The 18,029-nt window shown below is 42.9% G+C and overlaps 1 protein-coding gene across 1 annotated transcript in view; it reads right to left on the reverse strand.

Moving 5' to 3' along the window:
• The window catches only part of WWC2 (WW and C2 domain containing 2), a 202,904-nt gene extending 185,092 nt beyond the window's left edge, over positions 1-17,812 (reverse strand). Inside the window, exon 1 of the mRNA XM_032413686.1 lies at positions 17,589-17,812. Within this exon, the coding sequence (XP_032269577.1) occupies positions 17,589-17,719 (131 nt within the window). The 5' untranslated portion in view covers positions 17,720-17,812. The remainder of the gene's footprint in view (positions 1-17,588) is intronic.
• Between the last annotated feature and the right edge of the window lie 217 nt (positions 17,813-18,029).

An 18,029-nucleotide genomic window follows, 5' to 3' on the forward strand; every position in this document is an offset into this window, starting at 1 on the left:
CCTCTATGCAAAACACTATGGAAGTTCTTCGAAAAATTAAAAATAGAATTACCATACGATCCAGCAGTCCCATTTCTGGATATATATCCAAAAAAATTAAAAACAGGGTCTCAAAGAGATATGTGCACAGCTATGTTCATAGCAACATTATTCACAATAGCCAAGAAATGGAAGCAACTTAAATGTCCATCAACAGATGAATGGATAAATAAGGTATATACATATAACAGAATATTATTCAGCCTTAAAAAAGAAAGAAATCCTGTCACATGCAACAACATGAATGAATGAACCTTGAGGACATTATGCTAAGTGAACTACCAGTCAAAAAAAGATAAGGACTCCATGATTCCACTTTGATGAGGTATCCAAGTCCAAGTCCTCGAAACTGACAGAAGAGTGGTGGTTGTCAGCTGTGGGGGAGGGGAACAGAGGAGCTATTCAATGGATATAATTTCAGTTTTGCAAGATGAAAAAGTTCGAGATCTGTGACACAACAACAATGTAAATGCTGTTAATACTTGTGTACTGAACACTAAAAAATGGTTAAGATGGTAAATTTTATATTATGTGTTTCTGACCACAGTTTTTTTAAAAAGCTATGATAATTAAATGAGAATATATTTAGCACACCTACCATACTTTTAGCACATCAAAGGCCCTCAATAAATAATTGAGATAGTATTATGATTACCAATTCTAAGAGCTCAATTGATGGTGGCTTACAAAAATATAACAGAGCGAAATGAAATTTAAGTCAAGTAAGGAAAAGAAGAAAAGGAGGTGAGCTGGTTTACACACACACACACACAGATCCAGTACACATGCATCAGTCAGGCCAAATTATTAAGTTAAATGATTTATCAAGAAGACTCAATGTAATCTACAGTTTTCCACAAAGAAATGCATCCCTACTTTCTCTTATTATTATCGTATTTGAGGGCTGAGCAAACTTTTTGTAAAAAAGGACAGATAATAAATGTTGTAGCCTTTGGGAGCACAGAGTCTCCGTCTCCCTACTCAACTCGGTCTTTATAGTCTGAAAGTAGACAGTATGCCCACGGATGAGTGTGGCTGAATTAAATAAACTAAATTACAGACACAAAAGTTTTAAGTTTATGTAATTTTCACATCATAAAATATTCTTCTTTGGATTTTTTTTCAAACATTTAAAAAATGTAAAACCCTCCATTAGGTCACAGGCCATTAAAAAAATAGGTGCAGGCAGAATCTGGCCTCCAGGCCATAGTTTGCCAACTGCCTTTGAACAGTCCCCACTGAAACAGAAGAAAGATACCTCATGTTTAGATGATGTTCACTGCATAAAATGTTGTAACTTTTTTTATTTTCAATTTTTTTAAAGATTTTTATTTATTTATTTGAGAGAGAGAGAGAATACAAGCCGTGGGGGAGGCGCAAAGGGAGAAACAGACTCCGGGCTGAGCAGGGAGCCCAGCTCGCTGGGCTGGATCCTGGGATTCTAGGATCATGACCTGAGCCAAAGGCAGACACTTAACCGACAGAGCCACCCAGGCGCCCCAATGATGGAACTTTTTTAAACTTAATTTTCTAACTAAATGAGGTAACAGTATAATAAACTATCTACCTGGCAAAACTAAAATATACTGATATTAAAAATGTTCTCTCCATTGACAACCAACAGATCATAGACATTTTTCTACCTCTATATTTGGGAAACAATCATCAGCAAAAATTATACATATCAACAATTAAATTGTTTTCCTCCACAATGTTAGTTTTAATGACATTAATAAATAACACTAATAAATTAATAAATGTGTTTTATTTATTCCATCCATCTTATACCAGAGGAATTTAAGAGAATTTCCTCCAGAATTCAGACAAGGTAAAAATTATACAATATTAAATATGAATGGAAATTTACAGATATTATGATTTAAACAAATACTCTTTAGTCATAAAATATTTGAACTTTTTCTTATCTGTAAAGAGGAGTTTTATTTCAATAAGTAGTAAGTTATGTACATAATAATAAGTGGCCCAGAAGTAATTACAGAAAACACAAGTCTTTTCCCCAACCACAGTCTTGTTCCCCAGAAGTAACTGCCAATAAAGTTCTTTGCTCAAAACTATTCCAGTTGACGAGTATCAGAATGTAGACATGTATAGGAGCGTGTGCATGCTTTAACTCAAATGGGACCGCAGTAGGGATTTTTTGTATCTCAGCACCCTTACATCTTTTTTTTTTTAGCACCCTTACATCTTTATCAATTCACAGTATTTCATTTCTATGTACCATGATTATCCAACATGAATAAGGTATTTTTCGGTAAAATGTATACACACACAAACACACACACACACCTTTTCAGACAGCTGACCTTGTAAATTCTAAAATAACTGGTTTTCCAACTGATTCTTCATTTCCCTCTTTAAGGCCAGAAAAGGAAAACCAGCTTACCTGTTTTCTTTTAGTCCTGAAATTATTAATTAACTTAGAGTTAACCTTAAAGTAGTAAAAACATCCTTTCTATACTTGCAAAAGGAACTTTTCATCTCCGCAGATAGGACATCACCTCCAGTATCTTGATGAAACCAGATGTTTGGATGATTCCTATTTCCATTGTGACTTACTTCAAAAACCCACCAACAAACAAATTCAAGTTCTTTGGATAGACTGTTTAAGAACTATATAATTATCACTGTGGATGAATATCAGAATAAAGAATCCAGGAGTTAAAGACAGACCTTGGAACAAGAACTGACAACAGTGGAAAGGAAATGAACTTCGCATACAAGAAGCATGGGTTAAATGAACATCCTTCTCAAATACTTACATGTTCATTTTCAATTCCGACTCTTATCCCAGAATACATTACACATTTAGCATTCTAACACTCTATCGTGCTTTAAAAACTGGTAGCTTAACCAAAAATGAAAAATAAAAATCCAATTTAAATTTTCAGAATTAAAAAACAGACTTTGTTTTTTTTAAAAAACCCCTGTTTTCCGACCTACAAAGCGTACAGCTACGGAGATGCTAGCATGAGGGGCCGGACACCCTCTCCTAAAGGTGGGGAGCTCCGCAGGAGGTGCTGAAATCCTGAAGGAGAAAGTTCTGTTTTCCTCCTGCAAACCATGTAAAGGACTGGAGCTCCGGGGTTCATTCTCAAGAGCGGACTGGGCAGAGGCAGGCAAGAAAGTAGGAGGAGGACAAAGAGCGTCTCTCTCTTCCCTGAGTCCTGGATTCTCGGAGGGAGAATTAATTCCATTATCACTATAAATCCCTAAGCCGGCCATTCCCAGCCCTCCTGCCTCTAACCGGGGAGCTGGCTTCCCGGTCCGCCCAAATTCCTAGCGGCCCTTCTGGAGCGAGAGCTCAGGGAAATCCATCCGGCAGGCTCACCACGGGGCCAGGGCAACTCTCTGGATTTTCATTCAAATGGGCCAACCTGAGTCCTTTGCTCCCACCACTAATTTAGGTAAACACTGCTAGTTTAAACAGCACAAAGGAGTATAATCAAAAATCACACAACAGAACCAAATAGCAAGTCTAAGCAATCACCAGGAGTCAGCGAAGTTTAGACTCAAGTAGGGTGGCGAGCAATGAAACAAATACTATCAAGACAAAAGAAGCCTTTAAGAATGAGATAGTGTGGTGTGGGGAGACGAGACGCAAGATTAAAAAAAGGAAAGGAAAGAAAGGAGGAAGGAAGGAAGGAAGGAAGGACAGAAAGAAAGAAGAAAGAAAGAAAGAAAGAGAAAAAGAAAGAAAGAAAAAGAAAGAAAGAAATGGAAGGAAGGAAGGAAAGAAAGGAAGGAAGGAAAGAAGGAAGGAAGGAAGTTGGGAAATTTCATATAAGTCATGGTTTTTCTACGCAAACCACTACACACACAGCCTCTTTTCAGCCACAACAGTAAATGCAGTCAGACGGCCTCCGACTAAAAGGACTCAACGCTTGGCTACTCGCTGTAGCCCCGTAAAGTCTTTCCTCATTTGAATAGTATTTTAGGAATGTTTTGTCAATGTGTCAGATGATTATTCACTTCTACTGCATTCTTCCCTTCTCTGTGATAATCATGGTCATAGTAACAATTTATTTTATAAGCAGACCATTCGCAACACTAAATGAAGACCTTTTTTTAACCTGACGAAATGCATATATTTATTTGTCCACTATTTCTTTGAAAAAGGGAAGGTTAACTTTAACAACTGTTGCTCATAGCAACACAGGAACAAAAGATTTTTCACATGCATAATCTAAGCATTTAATTAAAATTCACAAACTTGGATCTCAAACCAAGTCAAAAGTAGAAATGTAAGAATACTAGATTTCCAGACAGAAGCAGATACACAATACATTGTTTAGCTCTCACAAAGACAAATAAAAGTGCAGCAACTTGTGACAGGGAGAAAAAATATACACCTTACGTGGTTCCTCTACAACCACTCTTTTAGTGACAGCTTGTATGCTTCCAGGTAAATTTCATGGCATAAGTAAATCAAACAAAAAAACACCACACTCACTCTTAGTTTCTATCACTTCCCATTTACGAAGGCTAGCGCTTGAATCCAAATCTAAGCAGTGTAAAGCAAAATATAACATGGCAATTTACAGAAAGAGATTATTGTTCCCCCAAGACTTACACTCAACTGCAAGAGTCAAAGTAAAAAATAATTCCAATCAAGGTCTGTAATTTACACACACTTGGTAAAACCACAGTATTTTCAGACAATGGATGGCCCATCAGGGTTTAAATGCATGAAAAAGAGAGAGCTCTAGGAAAGAATCTGGAAGAGCTGGGGCTCAGCTTTATGCTTTGAAAATTCTCCATTCTTAATAATCAGTTCACCTGGAGGGATGCAGGTGTGTAGGGCACATTTGGGAAGGTGACAGTCCCACAGAAGCCTGCATTGGGAGAAGACTGTGGTACAAGGTCAAAGAAAGGGTTTTTAGAACCAGAAGACAAGGATAAAGAGGATTTATAGCATATCGGATCTCAGCCTCTGAAAGAACTTAAAGCGCTGGAATAAGGCAGAAGTGACAGAATCAACTCAGCTTTACTTGAGTACCAAACATGCGCAAGACATGGTGTTGGGTGCCCTCTGTGGGGCATGAATAAGGAACAGTGTGCATGACTTAACCAAACAGAGCCTACCAACTTGTCCGGGAAAATAAAAAATAAATTCTGAAAAAGTAGTAGTTCAATCTGAAGAGTGCAAACACAGTACACGTACAGGATTAAGGATTAAGGCGATGGCAGACTACATGCGGCTAAATTGTGAAGGGAAGCTCCACGTGTTGAAGCTTCGCTATGTACTGGCTAGGACCTCCAACCCCAACAGGAGGCCCAGGGCTCTTTCCAGCAGTTGTCAGAGGCGGTAGGTAGTTACGTGCACAGCTCTGGAGTCGGAGAGACATGGTCAAGTTCCGCCAGCACTGCATCACAGCTTTGTGCCTAAGACAAGTCACCTAACCCGTTAACCCCATCTAACCCGTTTCCTAAAATGGGGGCAATAATGGTACCTTATCAAAGGTTTCATTGATTCGATAAATACTCATTAGGAGCTCCCACAGAATTAGACACTGAAATACAACAGTGGACAAGACAGACAGTGCGCGTGCCCTGGTGGGGCCTGAGATGACCTACGAGCAAGGCTCCACAGATGGTAGTTCTACCATCATCACTGTCATCTTTGTCGCCATCAAGTATAAGGGATGTTCCAATGAGAATAAGTAAATCACCTTCGCTGGAACGAGGTTTCACAAACCAAAAAAATAAGTGTATTGAGCCTCAGGCCTGTACTTCATCCTGGGATCTCTTCTTTTCCTTCTCTCCCAGGGATCTTATCCCATCCCGCCATTTAAACATACTATCTACATACACCCAAATTTACTATCTCAAGCTCTGAGCTGTCTTCCAAACTCCAGACTCTGTTTCTGGCCACCTGTTGGATATCTCCATGTGTATGTTGTAATAGGCATCTCAGACCTCAACTCTAGATTACTGATCCAACTGCATACCAACCAACCATATTCCTCCCTTGGTCTTTCCCCATCTGTGTATCAGCAAATCCTTCGTTCCTCTCTTTTCCTCATGCCTCACACAGCCAAAGCACGAGCAAGTTCGTTCCCTTTTACCTAAAAAACATCCCAATCCATTCACTGCTCTCCACTGCCAAAGCCATCATTGTAGTTCAGGATCTAATGGTTTCTCACCTAGATTATCTCATCGCAATGGCTTCTACCACTCCTCCACAGAGTGGTGATAGCTTGTGAAAAATGGGTAAGGTCTTACAAAGAAATGTTCCCTTTATGGAAAGACAGCAGGAACACACACGCACATGCACATATACACCTCCATTCCTCCATTCAACTTAAAACTTGCCCAGTGGCTCCCAAATGCCCTAAAAACGTTGATGGTCTACAAGGCATACCTGGCAGACCGTTTCCAGGTCTCTGCCTCATCTCACAAGACCTTTGTCCCACTGGGTCTCTACACTGTGGCCACGCAGGCTGCCTTTCAGCTCTTTGAACATTACCAACCTCCTTAGCACTTTAGGACAGTGGGGCTCGGGAGGACTTTCTGCACTGATGGAAATGTTCTATACTGCACATGTGGCTCATGAGCACTTAACGTGTGGCTAATGAGACTGAGAAAGGAGATTTTTAACTTTATTTAATTTTGATTAATTTAAATAGCCACATATTCCTAGCAGCTATCACACGGGACAGAGCAGGACTAGGGCTTCCGCCTAGGCTTTTCCTCTGCCTGGGCTATCCCAGATCTTCACACGGATGGCTCTTCCTTTTTTATATATATATTTTTAAAAATTTTTTTAAAGATTTTATTTCTTTATTTGAGAGAGAGAGAGAGCACAAGCAGGGGGAGCAACAGGCAGAGGGAGAGGGAGAAGCAGACTCCCTGCTGAGCAAAGAGCCCGAGGCGGCGCTTGAACCCAGGACCCTGGGACGATGACCCGAGCCGAAGGCAGATGCTTAACCGACTGAGCCCCCCAGGCGCCCTGGACAGCTCTTTCTTATCCTGATATCTCCCTTAAAAGTCAGCTCCTCAGAAAGGCCTTTCCTTACCACTGCACCCAAACTAGCTCCCACTGACACCATTTATTACATCACCTTGTTTATTTTCATCAAAACACATTCACTACTGCCTTTATAATTTGTCATCCCTAAACGAGAATATAAAAATCCATATAAGTAGGGACCTTACCTATTCCATTCAGTGCCATGTCCCCAAGTTGTATGTTAGGCATTAACTGTTTTCAGCAAATCTTTGATGAAGGGTTGAACAAATGAATGAGTGAGTGACAAGGGGGTCAAGTCATTAAGAGTAGGTTGGGGACAGATTATGGAGGCTGCTGGAAGAAGGCAAAGGTCCTTCAGATACTGACATTTCGTTTATATGGGTATGGGGCTCTGCGGTGTTCTTCAGTGCCCCAGGGGAACAGGCAGTCTAAGCAGATCGCACAAAGGAATGGTGCACATGCAAAGCAAGTCTCCATCCTCAACTGACTTGAAATCAATTTTATGAGAACATTAGCGATGCAGACACACAGATGCTCCTACATATGAGACATTAGGAAATCTCTCAAGAATGCATCTATATACATCTAAAGGCAGACCTTCGGGGGGGGAAGCTGAAAGGGGTATTAGACAATCGAGTCAGCCCTACAGCCTTTGGATCTGCAACAGCAAACCAAGGCATTAATACCAGTTTATAGTTACACGGTCCTAAGTTAAATACCAGTTTATAGTTATATGGTCCTAAGAGAAATGTCATGAGCTGCGCCACTTAGCAGAAAGGGGGAAAGGGAGGCAATGAGGGGAGAAAGTAAACCTCTAACAAGTTCAAACACCCTGACAATTGGCACAGAAAGGGAAAAGACCAGCCAGAAATGAACACACCTAGACCTATAAGCAGACAAAACTGACAACCCAGGGATATCACGTACAATACGGATTCCACACATTCATTCACTGTCACAGTTTCAATGGAAAAAAAAAAAAGATTGGTTTTTCCATGTATCTCTATGAAAAACCGTACCACTAAGGAAAACTGCAGAATAAAGTTTTGCGCTGCGTGAAACTGCGTGCTCTTGCTGTCTTTTGCAGTAAAAGTTGTGTCTCCCATGCTTTAAACTTGACTATCAGTGCCACTTAATAAAATTACCTTCTCGTAAAATGGAGCAATGTCAGTAAAGTACACAACACATTCCACAGTCTAGCACAAAGACAGAATCTTAATCAGGAGTGCAGAGCACAGATCGCTGTCCGTCAATGTTTACTACTGCTGTCGGCACTCACGGTCACGGTCAGAGCCAGTGATCACGACCGCCGCGGCCACGCTGGAAAAGCAGCTCGTGCAGAAGCAGCAACAGTCGAACCAAAGGAAAGCCTCTCTGCCTGCCCGATCCCGACACACCCCTTTTTACAGAAATAGCAGGGACACTCTTTAGCTAAAAATCAGTCGCTATTTTGATAATCAAGATAACGTCCCCATTTCTTTCCATTCCCTACCCCTGCCGCCATGGAGACCAAAGTAAGTTAAATGTACACCTCTGGTCCAACTCTCTGTCGGGACCAACGCGACTCCTCCAGTGTCACAGGAGTGAAAGCACGGTCCCCAAAGCTGAGCTCTGTTACCCCGCCATGCCCCACTTCCCAGGGGCCCCATTTTCAGTGCTGCTCGGCACTGGCCTCTCGGAACCATGAGTTCTTTCCTTTTACTTTTTGTTTTTTTAGAGGTTTATCCATTTATTTTTAGAGAGAGCGAGCAGGAGGGGAGGGGCAGAGGGAGAGAGAGAACCTCAAGCAGACTACCTGCTAAGCGCAGAGCCTGACACAGGCCTCCATCCCAGGGCCCCGAGGCCATGACCTGAACCGAAACCAACAGTTCAATGCTCAACCAACTGAGCCACCCAGGCGCCCCACAACTATGATTTCTTTACTGGCATCAGGGCTAACAATATTGGAAAAATTAGTCACAGAGTAATACAATCTTAGCCTTTCACAGCATCTTTGGAACACGCTTGACTGTGACAGGCACTTGCTTTATAAAGATAATACATGGCCTCATTTTCTACTTGATCATCATCACCAACTTTGTGATTTTATAAACACCATCAATCTGTCACAGGAAAATCAGTGTTTCCAACCATCAAAACCGATTACTGTATTTGTACCTCCAATAGTAAACTGTAAACAACTATGATATCTCCAGAACTTCAGTTTTGCCTGTTTTTTTTCAGGTCCCTACGTACAATTACAGCTACTTCAGAGAAGAACGGGTTTGGAAAACTTTATGTGACATGCTGCATTAAAAGAAAAGTAGTAAGATCAGCAAGACAACTCCTCAATCTCAGCATCCGTGTCTGATCCATCATTATACTACATGGTGCCTAGAGCCCAGGTTCTTTGTGAAAAAAATGATCAATGATGACTGATAAAAACATACCATTTTATCATGTATGCTCAATACTTCTTCTAAATGTTTACATAAAATATTTTTTTTAAGATTTTATTTGACAGAGAGAGACACAGCGAGAGAGAGGGAACACAAGCAGGGGCAGTGGGAGAAGGAGAAGCAGGCTTCCCGCTGAGCCCGATGCGGGGCTGGATCCCAGGACCCTGGGATCATGACCTGTGCCGAAGGCAGATGCTTAACCAACTGAGCCACCCAGGCGCCCCAATATAAAATATTTTTAAAGACTATCATCTCACTTTTTATCAGAGGTTGGCAAAATTTTTCTGTAAAGGGCCAGAGTAAATATTTTAAGCTTTGTGGGCCACGTACAATCTCTGTCACATATTCTTCTTTGTTTTTGTTTGTTTGTTTACAACCCTTTAATGATGTAAAAGCCATTCTTAGCTGGAGGGTTATATAAAAACAAGGCTGCAGGCTGGGATTTGGCCCCTGGGCCCTAGTTTGCCCACCCTTGCTTTTCAAGTATACCAAAAAAACCCATAATTACATAGCGCAGTCACATTTTGACTAAAGAAAAACACTTCCAACTGTTTTGTGTGTTTTTTTGGTAATCTTTTTAAAATCAACTATTTTGCGGGGGAACAGTTTTAGATTTACAGAAAAAAATGTACTTAGTACAGAGTTTCCGTATATCCCACACTCAGTTTCCCCTAACAGGATGTTATGTTGATTAAAATTAATGAACCAGGAATGATATATTATGATTAACTAGAATCCATACTTTTTCCAGACTTCCTTAGCTTGTACCTAATGTCCTTCTTCTGTTCCAGGCTCCTCTCCAGGATACCATATTCCATTTAGTCCTCATGTCTCCCTGGGCTCCTCTTGGCTGGGACTGTTTCTCAGACTTCCCTTGTTTCTGAGAATCACGACAGTTTTTTAAAGAGTACAGGTGAGATATTTTGTAGAATGTCCCTCTGCCGAGATTTGGTGGGTGTTCTTCTCATGATTAGACTAGGGTTATGATAGTTTGGGGGAGGAAGACCACAAAGTGTCATTGTCATCACATCACATCAAGGGGACGTCCACATGAGTTATCACTGTCGCTATTCACCTTGATCACCTGGCCAAGGCAGTCTTTACCAGCTTTTCTCCAACTGGTGTTTTTTTGTTTTTTGTTTTTTTAATTAATAAAAATGAACTTGATCCTTACCATATGTCGCTAAACTAAAAGCTTTTAAACATCAAATCATGTTTAATAAGCTGGTTATATACATATACACATACATTATAATTCATTATTTCCATGATTTACATGTAGGCCTCTTAAAATATATTGTATTTGGGATGAAGACAAAAGTTAATATGTTTTCTGGCACTGTCTTCTACCTCTAATTCCTCTCACCACTCCTCCCCACCCTTAGGCTGAATTAAAGGGATATCTAAAGAAAATGTAATGGACGATACCCACATTTTCTTTCACCTTTTAAAGGTGATTATGCAAACTAAGCTGTAAGCAAGCTGAGCTGGGGTGCAATCCTGTTTGTCCTCATGCCTCCCAGAGCCCAAGGCATTCTGCGGGCTGGCACAGTAAAAACTGGGGAAAAGCCTATAGCCTCAACTTCGGTGTTACACTGATTCAAAGCGGTGAGACTGGGGAGAAAGGGAAGAGCGATGTGAGACTGAACAGAACTGATGTCTCTTAGCTAACTTTTTCCTGGTCCGGTAATAAGCGAGAGGACACAAAAAGGTGGGGAGAGCGGGAAGGGCTACAAGGCTAGAATAAAGGCGGGAAGCTTGGGTCACGGTAAGGCTAGCAAAACACTGGGCAGAGGGAAAGGCAAATCCAAACCGCAGTCAGATACCACCTCGTGCCCAGGAGAAATGCTTAAAACAAAACAAAACAAACTGAAAACAACAAGTGCTGGTGAGGATGTGGAAAAACTAGAACCCTCGGACACTGCTGGTGGGAATGGAAAATGGCTCGGCAGAGCCTCAAGAAGTATAGAATTCCCATGTGACGTAGCAGTTCCACTTCTAGGGATCTACCCAAGAGAACTGAAAACATATATTCATACAAAAATTATACATGAACACTCACAGCAGCGTTATTCGTAACAACCAAAAGGAGGTAGCAACCCAAATGCCCATCAACCGATGAATGGAGAAACAAAGTGTATATGGTATATCCGTACAACAGAATATTATTCAAAGTCATAAAAAGGAATGAAGTTCTGTCACCTGCTACAACATGGATGGTACCTGAAAACACTGTGCTAAATGAAAGCAGCCAGACACAAAGGACACAGTTGCATGATTCCATTTACACGAAATGTCCAGAAGAGGGACAACCATGAAGACAGAAAGTAGATTAGTGGTTGCCAAAGGCAGCAGGTGGGGGGAAGAATGGAAGGTGAGCTCTTAGTGGACAGAGCGTTTCTTTTTGAGGTGATAAAAATGTTCAGGCATTACATAATGGTTATGGTTGCACGACGTTGTGAGTATACTAAAAACCACTGAATGTTCCTTTAAAATGGTGAATTTTATGTGATTTTTTTTTAATCTTAATAAAAAATAAAATAATAACTGGAAAAAAAGCCACTGAAGAGAGTGGGCCTATATATCTGGTAAATCATTTTTAGTCCATAACTTACATACACACTGTTGTCTTTAAAAAACCCCTTTCCTATTCTCTATACTTCCGTGATCGTTTTTCCAATAACAGAGCTTCAGAAATGAAGAAATTAGCCCACAATTCTACCAAGAAATCAGGTCAACCAATTCTAATCAAGTTCATAGGGCCAGAGCCTACACAGACTCAGGCCCTATCTCAAGGATCTGACGTCGTATTAGGCTCACTTCAAGAACTCCCCCATCAGCACAAGGAAGCTGGCCACGCCCCGCTTGCATGGCAGCGTCTCTCTCCTCCTGACGTTTACGCAAGAAAAGCAAGCACGTGCCATTCACAAGGCAGTATCTCCAAGTCCCACAAGCAGGCAGGGCAGGATCTTGTCAGGCTGCAGGGCAGCTTCCACACTTCCCAGCTCACCTGGGCTTCCCTACAGGAGACTTAAAACACTGGAAGGCCACAAGCCTTAAGGGTTGACTAGGTAACTTGCAATTCAGTGATTTGCAGCTAAAAAAAAAAAAAAAATTCATAAATAATAGTCTTTCCTGAAAAAACAAGTGCTGCCCTAAGTCTTCCAACAAAATTACACTGCTGACTACGGACTATTAAAGTCACAGGAGAAATCTTAGTCATATACTAAGCAACTGCTGCTCCCTCCTGCAAGCACTATAGCAAACTGTGTTGAAAACATGAAATACTTCTTTGGGAATTTTTGGAAGACAGCACAGTTGAGTTTAAATTAGTACTTCCCAGAGTGATTAAAAACAAAACAAAACAAAACCTTTCTTTAACAACCTCTCCACACTTCAAAAACCATAATCACTCAAATAATTCACAGTAACTACTTGGCACCCAAACTCAGCCGGCTGGAGAGGAATGATTTCCGGCAATCTATGACAATGGCAGTTGTGATTAAGACTGTAAGGGCTGATTTTGTTTTCTTTGCTCTTATAATTCCCATATTTATACTATTAGTCAAAATGTAGCAGCTTAGTTCTCTCATTATTTTTAATCTAACTGGAAAATCGATTGTCTCTGGTTGGTGGTGGATATGGGTAATTTTTTCTAAAGCGTTAACAATAAGGAACTGGAAGAGAGTAGCTCAACTAGCATTCTTTCATTAATTTAACAACTTTCTTCATTAATTGACCTAACCAACATTCATTTAACATCTACCATCTACAAAGGACACAGAAAGCAGTAATAAGCAATTAGGTCTCTTGAGGAATTTACACTTTAGCAGTAGGTTTAGCAAAATTACTTGCTTTGACTTTGAAAGACAATACAGAGTTCCTCAGATCCTAATCACGTGCCATAAACTGGGCGTAAAGAGCCAAGAGTTAGCTCAGCCATCAAGGATACCCAGCTGACATCCTCTTCCTCCTGTCACCCTCCCCTTCCCACCCCACCCAGAACTTCTGCCGTTCAATTAGAAAGCACACAGGTCACTCAATATCTGATGCTAGCCATAAACCAAAGAGTATGTCTATTAGCAAGTTTTTGTGTGGTGGTAAATCTTTTACATTCAACTAGACAAAATTATTGTATCTCAGGATAACATTCAATCCAAGGGCAGAAAATGAGCAGAATTCTACTGAGAGTTTGTACAACCACTCACCCAGTCTCTGAGGCCTGCCCACCTTCGCCCGCTATTCCTCTCAGAGGCAATGAATCCATCCCACCTTTTTCTCCTATGTTGATGTTGAATGTAGGGGGTGTTTTTTACGCACCACACCATTTGGCCATGATCTATGGGCCACCATAAACGCCAACTGGTGTGCTCAAAGGCTGTCCGTGGTGGGCAAAATAAGAGGTGAGGGAGGGAGTAGACCCCCAAAATAACAGTTGATCCACTGTGAGGGCGTGGGAGTAGGAGGCAAGGAATCATGGACAGGGAGATTTCCTCAGGATTGGTGAGGGGGGAGGAGGAGGGCAAAGTCAAGCCCACTATAGTAAAATTGTAATCTATTCAGGAACGAGACAGAGCCCTTAACTCTTCCCCAAACAGAACTTCTAATGTGCCCAAGAGTACACTGAATTTCCAAGTTCTACCTGGCCCTGCACTGTTGTTCAACGGGGTCAACCTGGTGGGCGGCCAACCCTACTCCCAAGGCATTCATGAACCAGACCCTACGTGCGGCTAACTCAGGGATCTAAGAATCACAAAAAGTTAACAGGAACCTTTGAAGACCAACAAAGACCGGTCAATCAGCCTGAAAAATCAACACTTAGGCAAAGAGGTTCTACTCCACCCAAAAACCCCTGAGCACGCACGTCCAGGTGTTCCAGCGCCCTAAAGGAATGACACAGGACACAGGCTCTAGAGTCAAACTGTCTCACTTCAAATCCTGGCCCCTTTTAACAGCAAGGGCAATGGCTCTGTGACTCCATTTCCTCATCTGTAACTGGAAGATAATAATAGCACCACCTCATAGGACTAACGGGAGAACAGAATGAGATCACGGTTAAGAAGCTTAGCCCAGTGACTGCCACACAGTAAAGACAGAATAAATAGGCGCCAGTACATCCACTATGTCCAGGGGTAACCTGAACTACCAATCAGTTCTTGCAGTGGAATGACAGCACCACCACTAGTACTATTTGGCTGGGCCGTAATTAGGGACCCCAAACCATCCCTATGAGGTACGTGGTATTATCTTCATCTCAGAGTTGAAAACGAAGGTTTAGAGGGACTCACAAACTCAGCTAAGCTTACTCAGTTAATAAGTGGTGGGGCAATAAAAGCTTTAATCATGTCCCAGCAAAGTTTGCATTAGGTCATCTACCTCCAAAAGCTTAAAAGTATTTTAATACTTCAGTATTCTAAAACCACTGCTTATTGAACAAGATTACGTTCTTGTAAAAGCCTCCAGCCTTCCACTACCCCCCCCACCACTAAATCTGCATATATATCTATACAATCAGAAATACTTCACCAGGGCGCCTGGGTGGCTCAGTTGGTTAAGCGACTGCCTTCGGCTCAGGTCATGATCCTGGAGTCCCTGGATCGAGTCCCGCATCGGGCTCCCTGCTCGGCGGGGAGCCTGCTTCTCCCTCTGACCCTCCCCCCTCTCATGTGCTCTCTCTCTCTCTCTCTCATTCTGTCTCAAATAAATAAATAAAATCTTTAAAAAAAAAAAGAAATACTTCACCAATTCTGATAGACCGTCAGAATTTTTCTTAACATAAATACAACTGGGTAAGTCATCGTGACCATTTTAATTAATTGACTTTAAAAGTTCAAAGGTACTTCATACCCACAGTTTATCCAGACACTCTTCTTCCAGGATTTGTAATTTGATCCTGTAGAAGAATGGGCACACTCCAATTGGCCTGTGTAACATCTCTTTTTCCATATGTTTGGTAAGTGTCTAACAAAACTGACTAGAGTTCATAGTTGTTCCAAATATCCTCTCACACAATTTAGCAAGACCTACAGTCACTTCGTTGCCCTAAAAGAAAACAGAATCAAATTTAAACTAAGTATGTCAGCAATGACCCTGATCTCACAGAAGTTTTTAGCACTCATAGTGAGATCCAGAAATGTTTATAACCAAATTTCTATTTCCAAATACTTAAAGATCTAACTGCTTCAAAGAAAACTGGAATAATAACAAGTCATCTTAGTCAAAACTGTTTATCCACATCAAATGAATTGGCTACCCAGTTTCCTGAAAACAGAGTTCATAATAATTGTTAATCCATTAACAGTTTAAAGTAAAAGGCATGCTTAACTTGTTTAAGAAGTAGTGATACGGATAAGCCAAGTCATATCTTACCTCACTTTCTATTTGTTTTACCCAGGCATCACATGTTCTTTATAATCTTTGTTGGTAAATATAAATGAGACGATATAACTGAACATGCAAAATGAAGGGAATCTGAAATGCCTAAAAATTTCAAGAATTCACTGCAATTTCAAGAACCTGAAACTCCAAGTATGAGAAAGCAGAATTACCACATAACTGTAAAAGTCAAATATTTATACAGGTGCCTTAGAAGTCACTGCTCGGTGCACACCATCATCGCTGACATTTACTATCTGTTAAACAGTTTCAAGTGCAAGGGCATAAGTCAAGTAACTGACCTGGAGCGTGAAGTTTATGACAACAACTAATATGTCTGGAGAAACTGTGAAGGTGCGATGCTTGTCCTGACTTTCATCAGGCCAGCAACAGGCGGCCAGGCTGTGGCAAGAGAGAACCTCAGCACAGGTGCCTTTTCTCATTTCAGAAGGGAAACCTAAACTGATACCTTCATGGATAATTTAATAAGGATTGTTCCATAAATTTATAATGCCATTTATGACTTTCTTATAATTACTCTTTACTAGCTTTCAAAAAACAATATTCTTAAGATAAAAGTTCACTAAGAACATAAAGTACGAAACTATTTCAACTTCAAATTAAGAAAAGGGGTAATAGAAGCACCTTAAAGGTTATAAACCCCTAATTTACAATTAGGAACGCCTCCTTAATGGCCAATTTACAAATTTACAATTAGGAATATCTCCTATTATTCTTATAATAGGTCCAACTTTCAGAAATTTTCCTTGTAAGGGTAACAAGACAGATGAGATAGAGTTCCAACATTTGTGAACATGAGGCGAAATGTCAGCTCCTCAGCTCCTTGGACGATGATTTGGTTATGCTTCTCCACTTTACCTCCAAGCAGGACTAAAAAGTGTGTGTTGAAAACTACAAGACATCATGCTAAGCTCAAGTCCGTTTCGATGTTCACTGCACTTCTTTCTTCAAAACAGAATCTGCCTTTTCAAGATCTAAGACTCAGTTCAAGTTTTCAGGTGAAGACTTAGAGTAAGCAGTAAACCAAACCCTTCCCCCCCCCCCCAAAAAAAAAGCGTTTCTAAACCCTGAGGGGCAAAGCTAGTAACACCCCCCGCCAGGGCCCGGCGAGGAAGGGTGCCGGGCCCCCCCCCCCCCCCGCCATGCCCAGGACCTCCCGCCTGACCGGTGGCCCGTCAAGAACTTGCAGTCAAGGCTGGCTGCCAAGGACGGCCAGAGAGATGCCACAGGTGGCTTGGTCGGCTGGTTCCCCACCTTGCACTTAGGCCTTCTCCCGGAGGCTCCCGGCCCGTCCCCGCCTTCCAAAGGCCGAAGCTACCCTCCAGCTCCAATTTGGCCCACTTTAGGCGGAGGCGAGCTCGCGGCAAGGCTCAGGTGGCTCCTCGGGGTCCGTTAACGGGACACGAAGTGCCAGCCCGGGGCGCCAAATTCCACCCTTCCCTCCGGGCCGGGAGTGTCTAAAGGTCCCAGGGGGAGTCGGGAAGGGAGCGGGCAAAGAGGCCCTGGAAGGGGCGGCTCCAACCGAGCCCCTCCGGGGCTCCTCACCGGCTGATGGTCCCCAACCTCCTTCCCGAGACCCCTCCCGGCACTCCGGGGCCGGCGACGCCCCACGCCCCACGCCCCCCGCGCCGCGGGCGCCGCCGATCGGCCGGATCTCCGGGACAACAGCCGCCGCCGCGCTTCTGAGGCGGGTCCCCGCGCCCACCCGCGGCCCGGCCGCCCACCTGTCCCGGGGGTCGATCCAGCTGGTCCTCCTGGTGTTGTGGTCGATGTAGAAGACCTTGCCGTCGTAGTCCCTGGCCTCCTCCCAGCCCCGGGGTAGCGGCAGCTGCCCGCTCCCGGCCCTCCTAGGCATGGTCGGCGGCCTCGCCGGCGAGCGGCGCCTCCATAGGGACCGGGCGCGGGACGCGGCGGGAACGTGACTGCCCGGCCCGGCCGCCGCACCCGACGCGGGCGCCGGCGAGGGGCTGCGGGGCGCGGGGCGCGGCGGGGCCACGCGCGGGGGGCGCCTCAGGAAACCCTGCTCTCGGCCCCGCCGGGGATCAGTCCACCATGTCTGCGTCGGAGCTGGCGAGCGAACCCTCCTCCTCCTCCTCCTCGCGGCTGCAGCCGCTGCCTCCGCCTCTTCCTCCTCCTCCTCCCCGTCCCCCTGTGGCCGCCGAGGG

This window comes from Phoca vitulina, unplaced genomic scaffold, assembly GCF_004348235.1.
Source record: "Phoca vitulina isolate PV1807 unplaced genomic scaffold, GSC_HSeal_1.0 scaffold15, whole genome shotgun sequence".
NCBI classification, from domain to species: Eukaryota; Metazoa; Chordata; class Mammalia; order Carnivora; family Phocidae; genus Phoca; species Phoca vitulina.